Here is a 15,568-nt window from a genome sequence, read left to right as displayed (position 1 = left end):
ATATACGCTGATACGATATATCGGTGAAAGGCTAATATTGGCCGATAATACTTTATTTTAGGATGGTGGATTTTGCCACACTGATAACTAGGCAGCTGCAAAAGGCAAAGAACCGATTAATCAGCGGATAGTTTATAAAAACGATTTATTGAATGTAAAATAATAATAATAATCTTGTCTTTCCTTACTGTGACAGGCACAGACATGGAGGCTCCAAGAGTCCAAAATGAATCAAATCCCACACTGAAAAGCCTAAGAAGTTGACTTTGCTCAGTTGATTGTGTAAACTCGTTCCTTCGATTAAATTGGGTAAAACTTGTGTAGTTCACTTAACTTAGTGTTCAGATAGAATGAACTTAACTTTTAAAGTTAAGGTAGCTAGATGCAAGTTGACTTAACTCATATTTGCTATTTAATATTGTTGTTTCAACGTAATAATTTTAGTTGAATTGTCTTAAATTTAGATTTTGGAATGCCCAATTCCCATTGCGCTTTAACTCCTTGTGGTGGCGTAGTGATTCGTCTCAGTCCGGGTGGCGGAGGATGAATCATAGTTGCCTCCGCGTCTGAGACGTCAATCCGCGCATCTTATCACGTGGCTCATTGAGCTTGTTACGCTATTCTCCGCGGCATCCACGCACAACTCGCCACGCGCCCCACCGAGAGCGAGAATCACATTATAGTGACCATGAGGAGGTTACCCCACGTGTTTATACCCTCCCTAGCAACCGGGCCAATTTGGTTGCTTAGGAGACCTTGGTGGAGTCACTCAGCACACTCTGGATTCAAACTCTCAACTCCAGGGGTGGTAGTCAGCATCAATACTCGTTGAGCTACCCAGGCCCCCAAATGAAGAGGATTATAACCGATTTTAAGTCAGTCATGAAATAAAATACATTTTCCATTAAAATGCACAAGGTGAACTGAAATAGAATCAGCAGAGTCCAAGTTGACTAAAGGGGACACCGATCCCTCTAATGGTGACATCGTATGAAACAACTATTTGCGACAAAACAACATAAAGAATACTAAAAAAGAGCCAAAACCTCTATTAATTCTTAATAATAACTAGTTAATTGCCCCCCATAAGTTCCCTTTGACCAAGGAAATATAATTAAATAATTAAAGACCATTTAGGATAAATAAATTCAAGGAACATGGATATTTGAGTTATGAATCCAAAACTTCAGATGATGTTTAATTAAGACAACTTGATTTTTTCCAGTTTTGACAACATTAAGGTTCACAGTGCAGATGCAGTTTATTTTACAACCAAAATCCCAATAATATCCCTAAAACAAAAAATAAGATTTGGTCTATAACGCAGGAATTTTAACTGTAAACAAGCCCAAAATACACCGGGGACTTAATTTGAAAAGTATGTGCTCCCAGCTCTTACAAACAGGAAACAAGACATACAATAATACAATCATCTAAAATGTATTACAATATAAACACTATAAAGTAAAAATTGTCGTAGTGGCTATGGTTAATAATACTGTATAAGCAGAAATTCATCAACAGTAGATTATTATTCACCAGTAGTAGATCATCAGTGATCTGGAAATAAAAACAGACTTTTTCCCTTTTCTCTTGGGACACCGTCAGTCAAAATGAACATGAACATTAACATGAACTTATTATTTTTGTTATTAACAATTTTATTGATTCCAACCATAAAACATACAAACACAACATAAAAAACGGTATCAACATGTACTTATTATTAACGTATATCTATTTAACAGCAAAACCTCTCCAGAGCGTTCAATTTTTATTACCTTATAAAAAAAGAATAATAATTTTTAAAACTATCGGTAACTATCGGCTTTAACCGATAACCGATAATTGCTTTTTGGAACTATTGGTTATCTGCAAAAATCTAATTTATATAAAAATAGTTGTTTTAAATCAGTAAAACCTCTACACTTGACAACATTCTTGTTTCTCGTGATCTTAAAAACCTCTTGGTCTAAATGCTTGAAATTATGTTATGTAGACAAATAAATGCTCAAAAATGTTAGTTTGTTTTAAATGGTTGATTTGGACTAAATAGCAACATACACTTTGAAAAAGCTACAATATGCGCTAGTTTAGATATGATATTTTTGGTAACTATATAATCCCCATACTTCCTTTGGTGTTGTTGCATAGTTTTAATGACATTAATGACATTTTGTTCTAAAATGTGTAAAATAATACAAATAAAGAATTAGTATGTGTGCCAAATGTTTGATCTGTTATGTATGCAGTCTTGAACAAGTCTTGCCAAACACAAGCAGCAGAGATTTTATGCCACTAGAGGGCAGTGCCACCCAAAATTGCTTTTACCTCTAAAGGTAAAATTGCTTTTACCCTAACCCTTAATTCTAAATACTCCTTAAATCAGAGAACAGTAGAGAGAAATAAAGTATTAAGAAGGTCAGGGAGAGTGCAGTCTCTTGTTGAATAGAGAGCGCAATAAAAAAGGAACGAGACAGAGCTGTGAAACAGCACAGATTGTCATGCAGAGAAAAGACCTTCTGTACATATTGTGCTGCATACCCTTGTCAAAGGGTATTTTACAATAATTAAGCCTTTTATGTAGTTCTTGAACTAACCTCAAACTCCACACACATTCAGAAGAACTAGTTTCAAGATTTTCCCTTTCAAAAGGCAATTAATTACCGGTAAATTCTCTTTTATCCTGTGTCCTTTTTCAGTTTTGACAATAGAAATGAAAGATTTGATGCATGAAGACATCTTTAATCTAATTTTCCTGTTCGTGTGGGTGATTTTAACTTTTAAAATGCTATAAGACTAATGAAAAGAAGCTAGAGGTTACTTGGATATTTCTGCCTTCAGTTTAGTCGTGCTGCAAACATCCAATCCGATGTGACTTAAATAAGATTTTGTGCATTATTCTATATTCTCTAGCATGGCCTTGATGTGTGTTGACAGAAATTGCAGCGATACAGAAGCTCATTACTAATGTAAAACCCAAGAGAGTGCGTTCAAAAGGCTTTTATGTGTGCATGCATGCGTGTGAATGCATAACTGTTAAAAACATGAATGTATGTTTATCAAGAGAGTTTAGATCAGCTATAGCACACATTTGTGGTATTCAACAGCAGTACTAGCTCTGATAAAATAGAGGCAATGTCTGCCCCTCTTTCTCTCAATAATGAAGTTAACTTCATTTGATGTTCTTTTAAATGGTAGCTAGGTAAGGTGACAGCATTTATACGCCTGTAAAATGTTGAACCTGGACTTTCAGTTATTTGCATCTGCAATTAATACTAACTTAAGATGCATACTTGAATTTTAGTACATTGTGAGGTCAAATAGTTAATAGACTTTAAAGATTGATCTCACCTATTTGAGAAACTGCTGTGTTTTGAAAAGTGTCTCAGGCTGAATTCCACTTTGCTTAATACTTCTATGTACTTCAAGCACATACTGTACAGTGATGTGAAAGTACATACTATTGGGTATATAGTAAACCAGTCCACCATTATTAGGACATTCTGCAGCCTTATAAAATTGTGTTCCGATTTCACAGACCTTGATGCATTCTAGTAACACACATTTCCATCAGAAAATGGTTGCAAATATTTTTTCTTCTGTCGTGCAAGGGTTTGTAGGCAATATTTGCCCAAAAACAGGCAGAGACGAACGACAAATATTTCAAAAATGAAACAGAAATAGTATGTGACCAGGTTACCTTTTCTTTTCATGTGCAGTTATAATCTGGCATTTAGCCTGAGTAAATACAGTGACAGTTTTTATTTAAGGCATGTAGGAGAATGATTCTGTGCACTACTATGTTTTTCAGCATAGTTTAGCATTTATAAAAAATGAAAATTCTCTCATCATTTACTGCCATTCCAGATGTGTGACTCTTTTTTTCTGCAGAACACAAATGAAAATTTTTAGAAGAATATCTCAGCTCTGTAGGTCCATACAATGCAAGTGAAAGGTGACCAAAATTTTGAAGCTCCAAAAATCACATAAAGGCAGCATAAAAGTAACCCATAAGACTCCAGTGGTTAAATCTGTTTCTTCAGAAGCCATATGATAGGGTGAGAAACAGATTAATATTTGTCCTTTTTTACTATAAATTCTCCTCCCTGCCCAGTAGGTGGCGATATATGCAAAGAATGCAAATCGCCAAAAATAAAAGAAGAATGTGAAAGTGGAGAATGATAGTAAAAAATTACTTTTCTCACCCACACATATCATATGACTTCTGAAGACATGGATTTAACCACTGGAGTCGTTTTAATTACTTTTATGCTGCCTTTATGTGCTTTTGGAGCTTCAAAGTTTTGGTCACCATTCACTTGCATTGTGAGGACGTACAGAGCTGAAATATTCTTCTAAAAACATTTAATTCATTTATGGGTGAACTATCCCTTTAAGGACTGACAGCCTTGGTCACCAGTTACAATCATTGTATGGAATTAAAATAAATGCAGTAAAATTTAATAGTGACTGAAGCTGTCATTTTGCCTAACATCTCCTTTCTTGTTCCACGGAAGAAAGTCATAAAGATTTGGAACAACATGCGTAAATGGTGACAGAATTTTCATTTTGGGGTGAAATATCCCTTTAATGACTACAAATGCTGTGTGATTCCAAGAAAGGAACTCATACGGCAGCTCACAATTGCTTTTTGTTTACTGGAGGATGGAAATTAATGAATCCCAGTGCTAAATCTATTCAGCCTCTCCCAAAACTCAACATCCTTTTCTAATAAAGTGTTTGAAAGTGCTCTTTCTGAGCATGTTAACCAGCATTCCCTGGACGCAGAGCTAATGGTAGTTCATTTACATATAGGGCAGAGTGTTAGGGAATATTTCCCTGTGGAGTGCATCGGAGTGGGATTTGCACTCAAGCCAGTGTCCGACTGAACAAAACATCCTGCTTGAGAACACAATCATGCACAATGTGAAAAATTCTTAGTATAAAGACTGATAAAGCTCTTTGTCCCTGAAGGATCTAAGGACATTTCATGTGTGTGTAAAGCCCTGAGCAGATTGGCAGACAGATGTTCAATAAAATGTTGTATGAGGCGGAAGATTTGTGCTTCTTCAGAGCCTCTTTAATTAATACTCCTTAAACACACATCTGGACAGCACTTCTTTTCTTTTGGTATACGTCTTTCTTTATATGTGTGCCTGTGTGATATTGCATGCCATCTCAGTAGTTTTGGAAGAAATTGAGTCTAGAAATACACAGTTCTGCATATGCATAACCTTTGCTGAATCTGCAAGATGTTTATCATTTTTTTTAAACTTATAAAGCACTCTTCTGAACTGTATTAAGGGGGAACAAACCAGATGAAGTTCTCCAGACATCAGAAGTCTTACTGTCCTCTCTGAATGCATAATATATGAGTGCTGTTTCCATCTCGCAGCTGAGGCTGGATGTGTTAAGTACCTGTGAGCAAATATTCTGCACTACCACGCCAGCCTTTCTCTCTATTCCGACACACGGACAGCAGCCATGAGAGACTTGCACACCATATAATATTCCAGAAGAGCCTCACAAGGGTGTTACATATGGAGCTATTTGGGTCTGACACTCAGACACAAACTAGTGATGCACCAATCGGGAAATTTGAGGCCGATACTGATCTCTGATTTTTTTTTTTAACAATAAGATCAGCCGATTATACCGATTTCTATTTATTTTTTTTCTTCTTAAAGTGCCCTTTACCACACTTTTGCAAGTTATATGCTACAGTTATATGTTTATGCCCCACACAGTAAAATTACAGTAACACTTTACAAAAAGGTTCCATTTGCTAACATTATTTAACAACATTACTGTAGTTAACATGAACTAATGAACTTAATGTTAGTTACAACATTTACTAATACGTTTTTAAACAATAATACATTTTTGAACAATTGTATTTTTATTAAGTAACATTATAATTAATAAAGGCTGTAAAAATATATTGTTCATTGTTTGTACATGATACCTATTGCATTAACTAATGTTAAAGAAATCCTTTTTATTAAGTGTTACCAAAATTACATCCATTGTGAATTGCAAACATTTATTTGTATTGAAAACAGTTATGAATAGTTCTGCTGTCAGTATCAAAAGGTCACTGTGACATACTGGCAACCAGAAACCATGAGAGCATCATACACAGCAGAGATGTTCAAAAATAAGAAAAATATATCCATTACAACCTCTAAAACTGCTCCAGTGAGAAATTATTAATATCTATAATTTGTTTACAGTCTTTGGTCTCTTGTTGTAACACAAATCACTAATTATTAAGCAAATGCGTGAAGACGAGGTGCAGTTATTGAAGGTTAAACAGTTACATCTGTTATTAGTGGTATTGTGACCAACATTAATCTGATTTAAATTGGGATCCTCACAGAATAGCGCTGAGATGAGTGACTGAGATATTGAGAGAACCTGGAGAGCCGCATGTTTGATTGACACCGCATATTTAAAGGAGCGAAGCTAAAAGTCCTCATGATCGCTCAAACAGTCTTAATCGCTCAACACAACATCTGATTGTCATGACTTATGTTACTTCACGCATACTCAGATATGTATTTGTATGTTTATTTGTAGTTTAATTCATTTTTATACCCATTTGCAGTCTCTTTATCCTCTCCATGCTCACTGTGTAGCGAGTCAGAATTGCTACCGTAATGACTCTAGAAAATGGGCAACTTAATATTCATACACGTGTAATTCTTACACACTTTTAAAAACAAAATGGCATATTCATGTGAATTACATCATATCTAAAAGTTTAAATTCGTGAATACTTAGAACTGCCAACAGCTCACCCTCCAAAGACCACTCTGTCATGCTTCAAGGGCTGAGAAAGCGCTCATTCATTAGAGGAGCAGTAAATCTGTGATTCCCTGCATGCTGCAAAAAAGATCAGCCCTAAATCTAGGCCCGATTGGCGATCACAGATTTAAGACGAATATCGGCCGATTTCGATCGGTGGCCGATCGATCAGTGCACCCCTAACACAAACTACATTTGCTGTTCCCATAAGGTGTGCAGAACAGAATAAGGAATAGATGTGAAATTTAATAGAATTAAAGCATATTAAGCACAGATTTGTTTTTTTTTCGCTATACCCATTTCGGAAAATTCATGAAAAACCTTTGAATGGTAATATAGTAAAACTTAAGTTTTATAAAGTTAATGAGTTCAATTTATAACAATATTATAGAAATATAGTTATATAGTTAGACTCCACACACTAATAAAAAACCAAATAATGTCTTAATTAAAATCTTAAAATGCCAAAAGGTGTCTGTAAAATGGTTAAGGTGTAGTAAATATAATTTGCTTTATAAGAACAATAATGTATGGGAGGTCCTCGCAAATACAGGTGTATGAGTTTGCTGACTGTGTGTTTATGAGGAGCTATGCGACAGTTTTGTCCACAGTTACAGCAAAGTTAAACACTCTTTCGCTAATAAAAGCCTGTCGAATAAGCTTTCCGAGAACTTTTGATGTCACGAGGAAGAAAGAAGTTGAGTCAGCACCATACAACACAAGCACACACATTAGATGTGTTACGTAAGATCACAGTGCACAATGCAATTTAATTAGAAGTGGTAAGGCCCCAGAGGGAAGGAATAACATTTAAAAAATACAAAAAAATATCCAAGCACAAGTCCTATAAATGAAGAAGAAATTCAGCCTCATATTTACGCAGCGATCCCACCTTAAACACACACACAAATATAAATAGCTTTGGGAAAGTGTAACAACTACCGTTACACAGTTCTGATGCACACACTTTGTTGTATCGCAGCTTATATACAGGCCTGGTAGATGAACACAACTCATACGATTTTGATCCAATGGCAGGAAAGCTTATGTTTACAGTTGCGCATTTGGCAGAAGTGACACTGATAAATTGCTATTTTTAAATGGTCCAAGAGAGTGCAGTGTAGTGGTTAAAGGAAGAGTTCACCCAAAAAAGGAACATTTCTTTTATAATTGGTTCACACTGAATTGATGCTGATCGGGGCTGGTAATGGAATGGTTCAAGCTCTGCGAAGGTTGATCTTTAAACTCTCACCATTGTGCCCTTTAGCAAATCACTTAAAGGTGCAGTAAGATTTTAGCTCATCCCATCAGCCCAGTTGCACTTGTGGTTTTGGCTCTACTGCCACCTATTGTCCTGGAAACTGAAAGTTTGTTTAATGAAGCGTAGCTTTACACCGAAGATGTTTGTTTATCTTCTATTTTGTTACTTTTAGTATGTTTTTCTCTGTCTCTACACACATCCCTATTAGGGGCATTTTTGGATTTAATCCAAACAAATTTTAGCATTTTGGTTCGAGGTATATTGTGGCCACGTCCACGCTAATACGTTTTTGTTTGAAAATGCATCTTTTTCTCTACGTTTTGGCCTTCCGTCCACACTGTGGCGGCGTTTTTGTCAGCAAGAATGGAGCTTTTTGAAAACGCTCCCCCAAGTGGATAAATTTGAAAATGCCATCTTGGCATTGTAGTGTGGATTTCGAAAACGGATATATCTGAAATCAATGATGTATTTGTTGTCATGTGATTGCAGTAATGTGATCCATTCAACCAAAACAATAAAGATGGCGGCCCGTGTTATAGCGGCATTGTTGTGCCTGATATTCACTTTTTTTAACAATATTTTGAATATCGCAATGATTTTAATGAGCCTTTTATTTGGCCAGTAAGTTTCATAGAGTGCATCAGTAGACTAATTTCACGATCCTTCAGGGCTGAATAATTAATCAAAATAACATAAAAATTTAGATATGATCACGTGATTATTTAACTGCCAAAGGCTGTGATTAAAGACAGATAAACATGGTCTGTGTGCGCTTGAAGTTCAGAATGAACCAGCGACGTGCTGGTCTGTGTGCTCATGGGCTAGTGTTTTAGCACAGTTCACCTGCATTGTGAAGTACTGCCGGTTCAAGCATTCACGTAATTCCAAACATTAGTAACCACTATAAAGTTATCATACAAATCTACAAACGTGGAACTGTAAAGGAGAGTTTGACAACGGTTCATAACTGTCAAACAAACGTTGCACTTCCCGTTTCATAATAAAAGCTCCAGTTGAAGGTGAAATAAACAAGACTGCACTGGCAGTGACAAAATAAAAACCCCAGGTTAGGGTGAAGTAAATAGGACAGAAATATATTAATTTATCTTTAACAAATCTTATCCTGAAAAGAATAATAATTCAGTATTATATTATAATAATAATTTTGACTGGGTTCCACAGTAATAATTTAGTACGATGCAATATTCATCTGATTTCCAAAAAAGTAGTAGTTTTTGCACACCTTGTTCATTCACAAAGAAAAATGTTTTAGTAAAAATATATGAAGGTAAATAAAATTTGTATTAAGCTTCCATGTATGATTGTATGTTAAATATAAGTATAAACGTGCAAATCAATGAAAATTATTACATTTTACTCTCCCTTGTTTTAATTTATTGAAAAAACTCTGGGAAATATGCCTTCATCATTTTTTAATAGATTTTTATTTAATACCTTTGAAATATTAATTCTACTTGGCTACAATCTGTTTAGATGAATTGATGGTTCCTCTGATTGAAAGAAAACAAAAAAAACATGCTATTTCAGAGCAAAAACATAATTATCGAGATATATATCGAATATTGTCAATTTGATATATATAGAATATCGTCAGTTCGGACTGTATGGTGAATCACTTTCCTGTTGTTCAATACTATCACTCTGGACTCTACTGTTGACTAATTGGGCTCAATTGTTGTATTTAGTAAGTACAGTGCATTCAGAAAGTATTCAGACTCTTATATTTTTTTCACATTTTTTTTATGTTGTAGTCTTATGCTAAAATGCTTTAAATAAAAAAAATTATCATCAATCTACACTCCATACCCCATAATGACAAAGCATAAAAGAGATTTTTTTTTAAACTTTGCAAATGTATTAAAAAGAAAAAACTGAGGAGGCCTGGGTAGCTCAGCAAGTATTGACACTGTCTACCGCCCCTGGAGTCGTGAGTTCGAATCCAGGGTGTGCTGAGTGACACCAGCCAGGTCTCCTAAGCAACCAAATTGGCCTGGTTGCTGGGGAGGGTAGAGTCACATGGGGTAACCTCCTAAGTGGTTTTCGCTCTCAATGGGGCGTGTGGTAAGTTGTGCGTGGATCACGGAGAATAACATGAGCCTCCACATGCTGTGAGTCTCCGCGGTGTCATGCACAGCGAGCCACGTGATAAGATGCGCAGATTGACTATCTCAGAAGCGGAGGCAACTGAGACTTGTCCTCCGCCACCCGGATTGAGGTGAGTAACCGCGCCATCATGAGGACCTAGTAAGTAGTGGGAATTGGGCATTCCAAATTGGGGAGAAAAGGGGATAAAAAAAAAAAAACTTTCCCATGACTTTTGAGATTTAATTAATTTCCATGACTCTTTCAGGCCTGGAAAACACAATTTTAAAATTCACTGATATTTCCATGACCGTGGGAACCCTGCAAAATCTACCAGCAGCCTTGGCAATGAGTAATAAAACTCTTTTCAAATATTGTTTTGCACATTTTGGGTGAATATTGCTTAAAATAGGTGTTCATGTAATTTTTACAATTTTATGTTGGGCTTATTTGCTGTCAATCAATTGTATTAGATTTACCAGCATTATATTGACCATCATCCACCTTGCTCTCTGGCCTCGTGTGACACTGCATCCTTCTGCGTGTACTGTGTGTTTTGTCTTCGTTATACGCTATGCAGAGTTTTATTTTATTTTAATCGACTGATCTCAGTTCAAAACACTCTGGGCTGTCAGTAAAGGGTTAAACCTTTGACGCACAAGTCATGTGACAAAATAATATGGCGCCGATCTCAGCAGTATGTCTTTGGGAGAAACACCAACAAAACTACAACTGGTAAAAAAAAAAAAAACTCATTAAGTTTTGACATTGAAACCTATTTGAGTCTCTAGTTTCATCCGATATGCTATTTAAAAAATTTGAGAGATTTATCGTGAAACAGCATGCTGTTAAACACAATGACCACTATAGTGGACAATAGCGCTATTTTTTTTCCTTAGAAATCCTACATTCACTGTGCATTATCACATTGAGAATCCATGGGTTCATCCAAAGGCTGAAATATTTAGATTTCAGAGGCATTATATGGAGTTAGGATGAAAATAAGGAGCATTTCGAACTGACAACACACTGGAGGTTAAGTCATTCACTAAATAGGGTGCATGGGAGCATCCTATAGCTTTCCTATGCAGCCAGGTGCATTTACTCCAAACATCTGACCAAAAGTTCAGTTTCAGGCTGCAGATGATGTTTGCACCACTCAACATGGTTGGCAGATATGGGACAATGGTAATCAGTACTTGGATTCAGAATTTATAATATATAATTTTATTTTAACATGGTTGGCATGTGATTAGACGATCTTGCCATTACTTGTTACAGAATAACAAGTTTGTGTTATTATATAATAACATTGAGATTTTTTTTGCCAAAGTAGAAAAAAACATGATAGTCAAATCAAGTAAAAATTTTATTTGGATAGTTTTTTTTTTATTTGTGCTTTACCCAATACACATTGTTCCAAAGCAGCTTTACAGAAAATCAGCTGTAATGTCAGTAACGTCTTAAAAACATGAATAACCAAAACTCCTGGAAACATAAACAATTTGATTAAAAAAAGCTTTCTATAGCTTGGTATTATTTAAAAATTCACAAATTAGTCCCGCTCTCTCCATATGAGGACATACATTTTTAGGAAAATTATTTGGTTTACATATTTATTAGGGGCTAGTAGTTACAAATCAAAAAGGGAAATGGAAAATGCACACAGCAGCCACGCTCATAGACCCTCATGTTGCTCCAAACCTGTTCGGGTCTCAGGAGGCTAGATATAGTGATCAGCCATTTAAAAACCCATTTCAGTCAACCACAACCTCTGAAACCTTTAAAACACTATTTCTCAAACTTGGTCGTAGAGAACCCAAGCACTGCACATTTTGGATACTGTATCTCCATTATCAGGACAATCAGGTATGAGGGAAGGGAGGAAATGCATTGACCTGATAACAGATTGGCCGGAATGGAAGAGGAGGAGCCAAAAAAGAGAGAGAGATGTATGGAGGGAAGTAGGATGATGCAGAGAGGGACAGACCGCTAGTTGGGATGGGGAGAGCTGTGAGGGAAGATCTCTAATAATAGCTCACAGAGAGCACTGCAGGAAAGTGAGAGAGAGAGAGAGAGAGCGTGCAGGAAAAGTGGTACATGCATCAAAGCAAATCTACTAAATGGAACATGCTTAACCAGAGCAGTGAAGGAGCGAAATGTAAAGAGAGCAGGGAAAGTTGAAAGCACATGCTCTGCGTTCCTGCATGCATGAAACTTCGGAAAGGAGCAAAAGACAAATAGGAGACACAGGGAGAAAGAATTACGAGGAGTGGTCAGTGAAGCAGAATTACAGATCACAAGTTTCTCCGAGGAAAACACAAAGGAGATGTGATCTCGCACAAAGTGTCCTGGCAACACTTAGGAGACATCTGTAACCTCAGAATTCCTCGGAAGTTTACTCTGTTAAGAATATTTCTGTGCAAGTTCACGTCTCATTCAGATAGTGAATTTGAACACATGCACAACAAGACTGTGAATCATGCCCTCGGCCCGCCTTTTGCCTGACGATGCAGAGGTGTGAAAGCCACGAATCTGAGGTCCATCGTAGCCCCTCATTGGACAGTGTAGAGTCTGAGTTTGCCCGGGCGACTCGTCGGGGTCACCGTCTGGCTGTAGGGGCATTTTATGGCTCCCGAGGGTCAAATATCAAAGATCAAACGACGCTGAGAGACGGCACGGTAGTCACGGCCCCGCTGGGAAGGAAACATCAGGATAAGTGCTTGTCTGCCTCTGGGAAGTATGTGGTGTTTTACCTAGACTTGTCGTTTGTCTTCTTCCTAGAGTTTGAGAAGCTGAAGATGGCACGTGGATGCTTGTGCTGTGTCAAATACATGATGTTCCTTTTCAACCTGCTGTTCTGGGTGAGTAACAAACTACACCCTAATTATGCCATGTGTCATTTTTTTTTATGTTGAAATACTTTATCTTATCCCAGATTCATCTGCAGAGACATCTTTACGTATGACATTCATTGGTAGACTTCCCAAAGAGTCTACATTATGGCTCTGATGCTATCAAAACATTGCTCTGTTTGAGTGACCCCAAATGTCAACTTCTGGCTCAACCAAGGGGGTGGGACTGCCTGTTAGACAGGGAAGTGTTTGGGAAACCTGTTTGGAAACAATGTTTTTACAATTAAGTTAGGTGCCGCTAGTTGCACAGAATGCACGCACAGTTTTTTTTCTGGAAATGTTTTGTCTCACAATAAGTTTTGTTCCCTCGCAATTATTTTGGTTACCCTCACAATGGCTTAATCCATCCTTTAAGAAAATGTACCATGATATCTGTAGTAAAACCATAGTAATAATAATACAGAAAAACCAAAAATATTATTAAAAAAAAACATGGTTATACCATAGTTCACGTATAGGTAATGTAGAAAAACCATGGTACAGTTTATGGTTACTATGGTTTTACTTCAAATACCATAGTTGAACTATGGTTACTGTAGTAAAATTATGGTTTATTTTCATAAGGGATGGATTAAGCTATTGCAAGTTTACCGAAAACAACTGCAAGGGAATGCAAACTATTGCGAGGGAACAAAAAACGAATTGTAAGTGAACGCAAATCTATTGCAACGGAATGCACAACTATTACAGAAAAAAAATGCCCTCCCTGTCCTCTAAGGGGCTTCGTAGATCCTCATGTTGCTCCAAACCTGTGGGACTCTTTAATTCAATAGAACACATGAGACGTTTAACTGATTGTCCCAGGGACTCTTTTCCATATGATAAAAATGAAAGGAGAAAGATGCTTTTGTGCTCCAAAAACTATCCAAAATCTTAAAAGTAGCCCAAACTTCATGTGCGCTATATTCAGTGTTGGGTAGTAATGTATTACATGTAATCTAAATTACGTAATCAGATTACAAAAATCAAATACTTGTAATTGGATTAAATTACATTTTTAAATATTTGTCATCTGACTACAGTTACTTTTTATAGATTACATGATTACATATTAAAAAGGCAACTAGTAAATTGTTAATAATTTATTGATCATCTTAATCATTCTCTTTTAAATTTTTAATTCTAAATCAGCACACCGCTGATATATGTTCGGTAACCGTATGGCGTGTGGCGAGCGAAGATGAGCGAGCATTTTTAATTAATTCCTATGGAAGTTGAGCGCCATGCTCTCGAAGTGGATTGTGGGATTGACAACGGTGCGGAGAAGGCGTTGAGGGTGGTCAAAAGAGTCAAAAAAGTTGAGAATTCTCAGCTTTATGCGAATGAGAAGTGGAAAACGCTGGGTGCGAGCCAATCACCGTGAAGTGAAAGCAATGACATCTGTCATAAGTGCTTCAAAAATGAAGAAAATGCTGAAGTTTCTGCTGGATTCAGTGCTTTAATCATAAACGGACTTCAAATTATGATTGCACGTCTACATTGTGACAATTCTGTGGCTGGGTAAGCAAAAGTGAGACTCCAAACAGACATATCAAATAAAGACTGCATGCATTCATTGTGAAAATACTGTGGCTGGATGAAAAACACAATAAATCAATTTGTTTGTAAAACAAAGTTTTTATACGTTGGGCATTTGGAAATAAAGTTTGCATCTTTCTGACTTTAATCATGCATATTTATAATGATTAGATTGACCATGAACTGAAAACAATCACAGGATGAGTTCGATATGGCATACTGCATACTACTTTTACTATTTCTGCCATAGACTGATGTGGCAGAGGCAGTAAATATAGTATCGGTAGTAAGCCATTGCAAACACAGCCCACAATCGCTGTACCACACCCAAAAGCGGCAGGTCTATGGCGTTGAGAGCGGCTTTGAGCTGAGTTTTTCCACGCCAGTGGAAATGTACGATAAGTCTTTGAGTGTTTTCGGAAGAGAGGGGTGAGGGGGAGGGTTGTGTGTATTGCAGAACTGATAATCGCTACTATCCAGCCAGGTGAAGATGGAGCGGTCTACCTCAGCATTTAAATATTGGATCTATCAACACAATAGTTCAACTGCAAAATGTGCAGCAATATGAAACAAAGCCCATTGCTCTACTATTGCTGTTGCATAAAACTTGACACAATTGTTCCTTGTGTGACTCAGTGGAACTCTGCTCTTTTAAAATATTCTTGCTGTTCAAAAGATAATATCCTGCCACCTCAGCTTTGGAATAGGTGATGGACTATCAGTAAGTAATTAGGGTTAAAAGGGTTTCAGTGTTTTTAGATGAAAGCTTTGACCTAGCAATGTTGTTGCTGTTGATTTTATGGTCATTCATTTTTGTTCATTTGATAATTGTTTTATGTTGATTTTATGGTCGTTAATGATCGTAATGTTGCTATTGTATTATGCACTTAAAATAAACTTGATGTCTCAGTATTTTGAATTATTAACTTTGGCCATGCACTGTCATTGCTGCTAGATTTCA

The 15,568-nt window shown here is 36.6% G+C and overlaps 1 protein-coding gene across 3 annotated transcripts in view; it reads left to right on the top strand.

Moving 5' to 3' along the window:
- The window catches only part of LOC127436754 (tetraspanin-9), a 29,501-nt gene that overhangs the window by 2,256 nt on the left and 11,677 nt on the right, over nucleotides 1–15,568 (top strand). For 2 of the 3 annotated variants that reach the window (XM_051691100.1, XM_051691099.1), the window contains exon 2: nucleotides 12,959–13,038. In XM_051691100.1, coding sequence (XP_051547060.1) covers nucleotides 12,976–13,038 — 63 coding nt within the window. In that variant the 5' untranslated portion in view covers nucleotides 12,959–12,975. Of the gene's footprint in view, nucleotides 1–12,101; nucleotides 13,039–15,568 lie in introns of those variants that run through there. The other variant, XM_051691098.1, reaches the window with a different exon arrangement.

The sequence above is a fragment of the Myxocyprinus asiaticus genome, chromosome 47 (genome assembly GCF_019703515.2).
Source record: "Myxocyprinus asiaticus isolate MX2 ecotype Aquarium Trade chromosome 47, UBuf_Myxa_2, whole genome shotgun sequence".
Classification (NCBI taxonomy): Eukaryota; Metazoa; Chordata; class Actinopteri; order Cypriniformes; family Catostomidae; genus Myxocyprinus; species Myxocyprinus asiaticus.
Note: the sequence above shows the minus strand (reverse complement) of the source record. Positions and strands in the feature narration are given on the sequence as shown.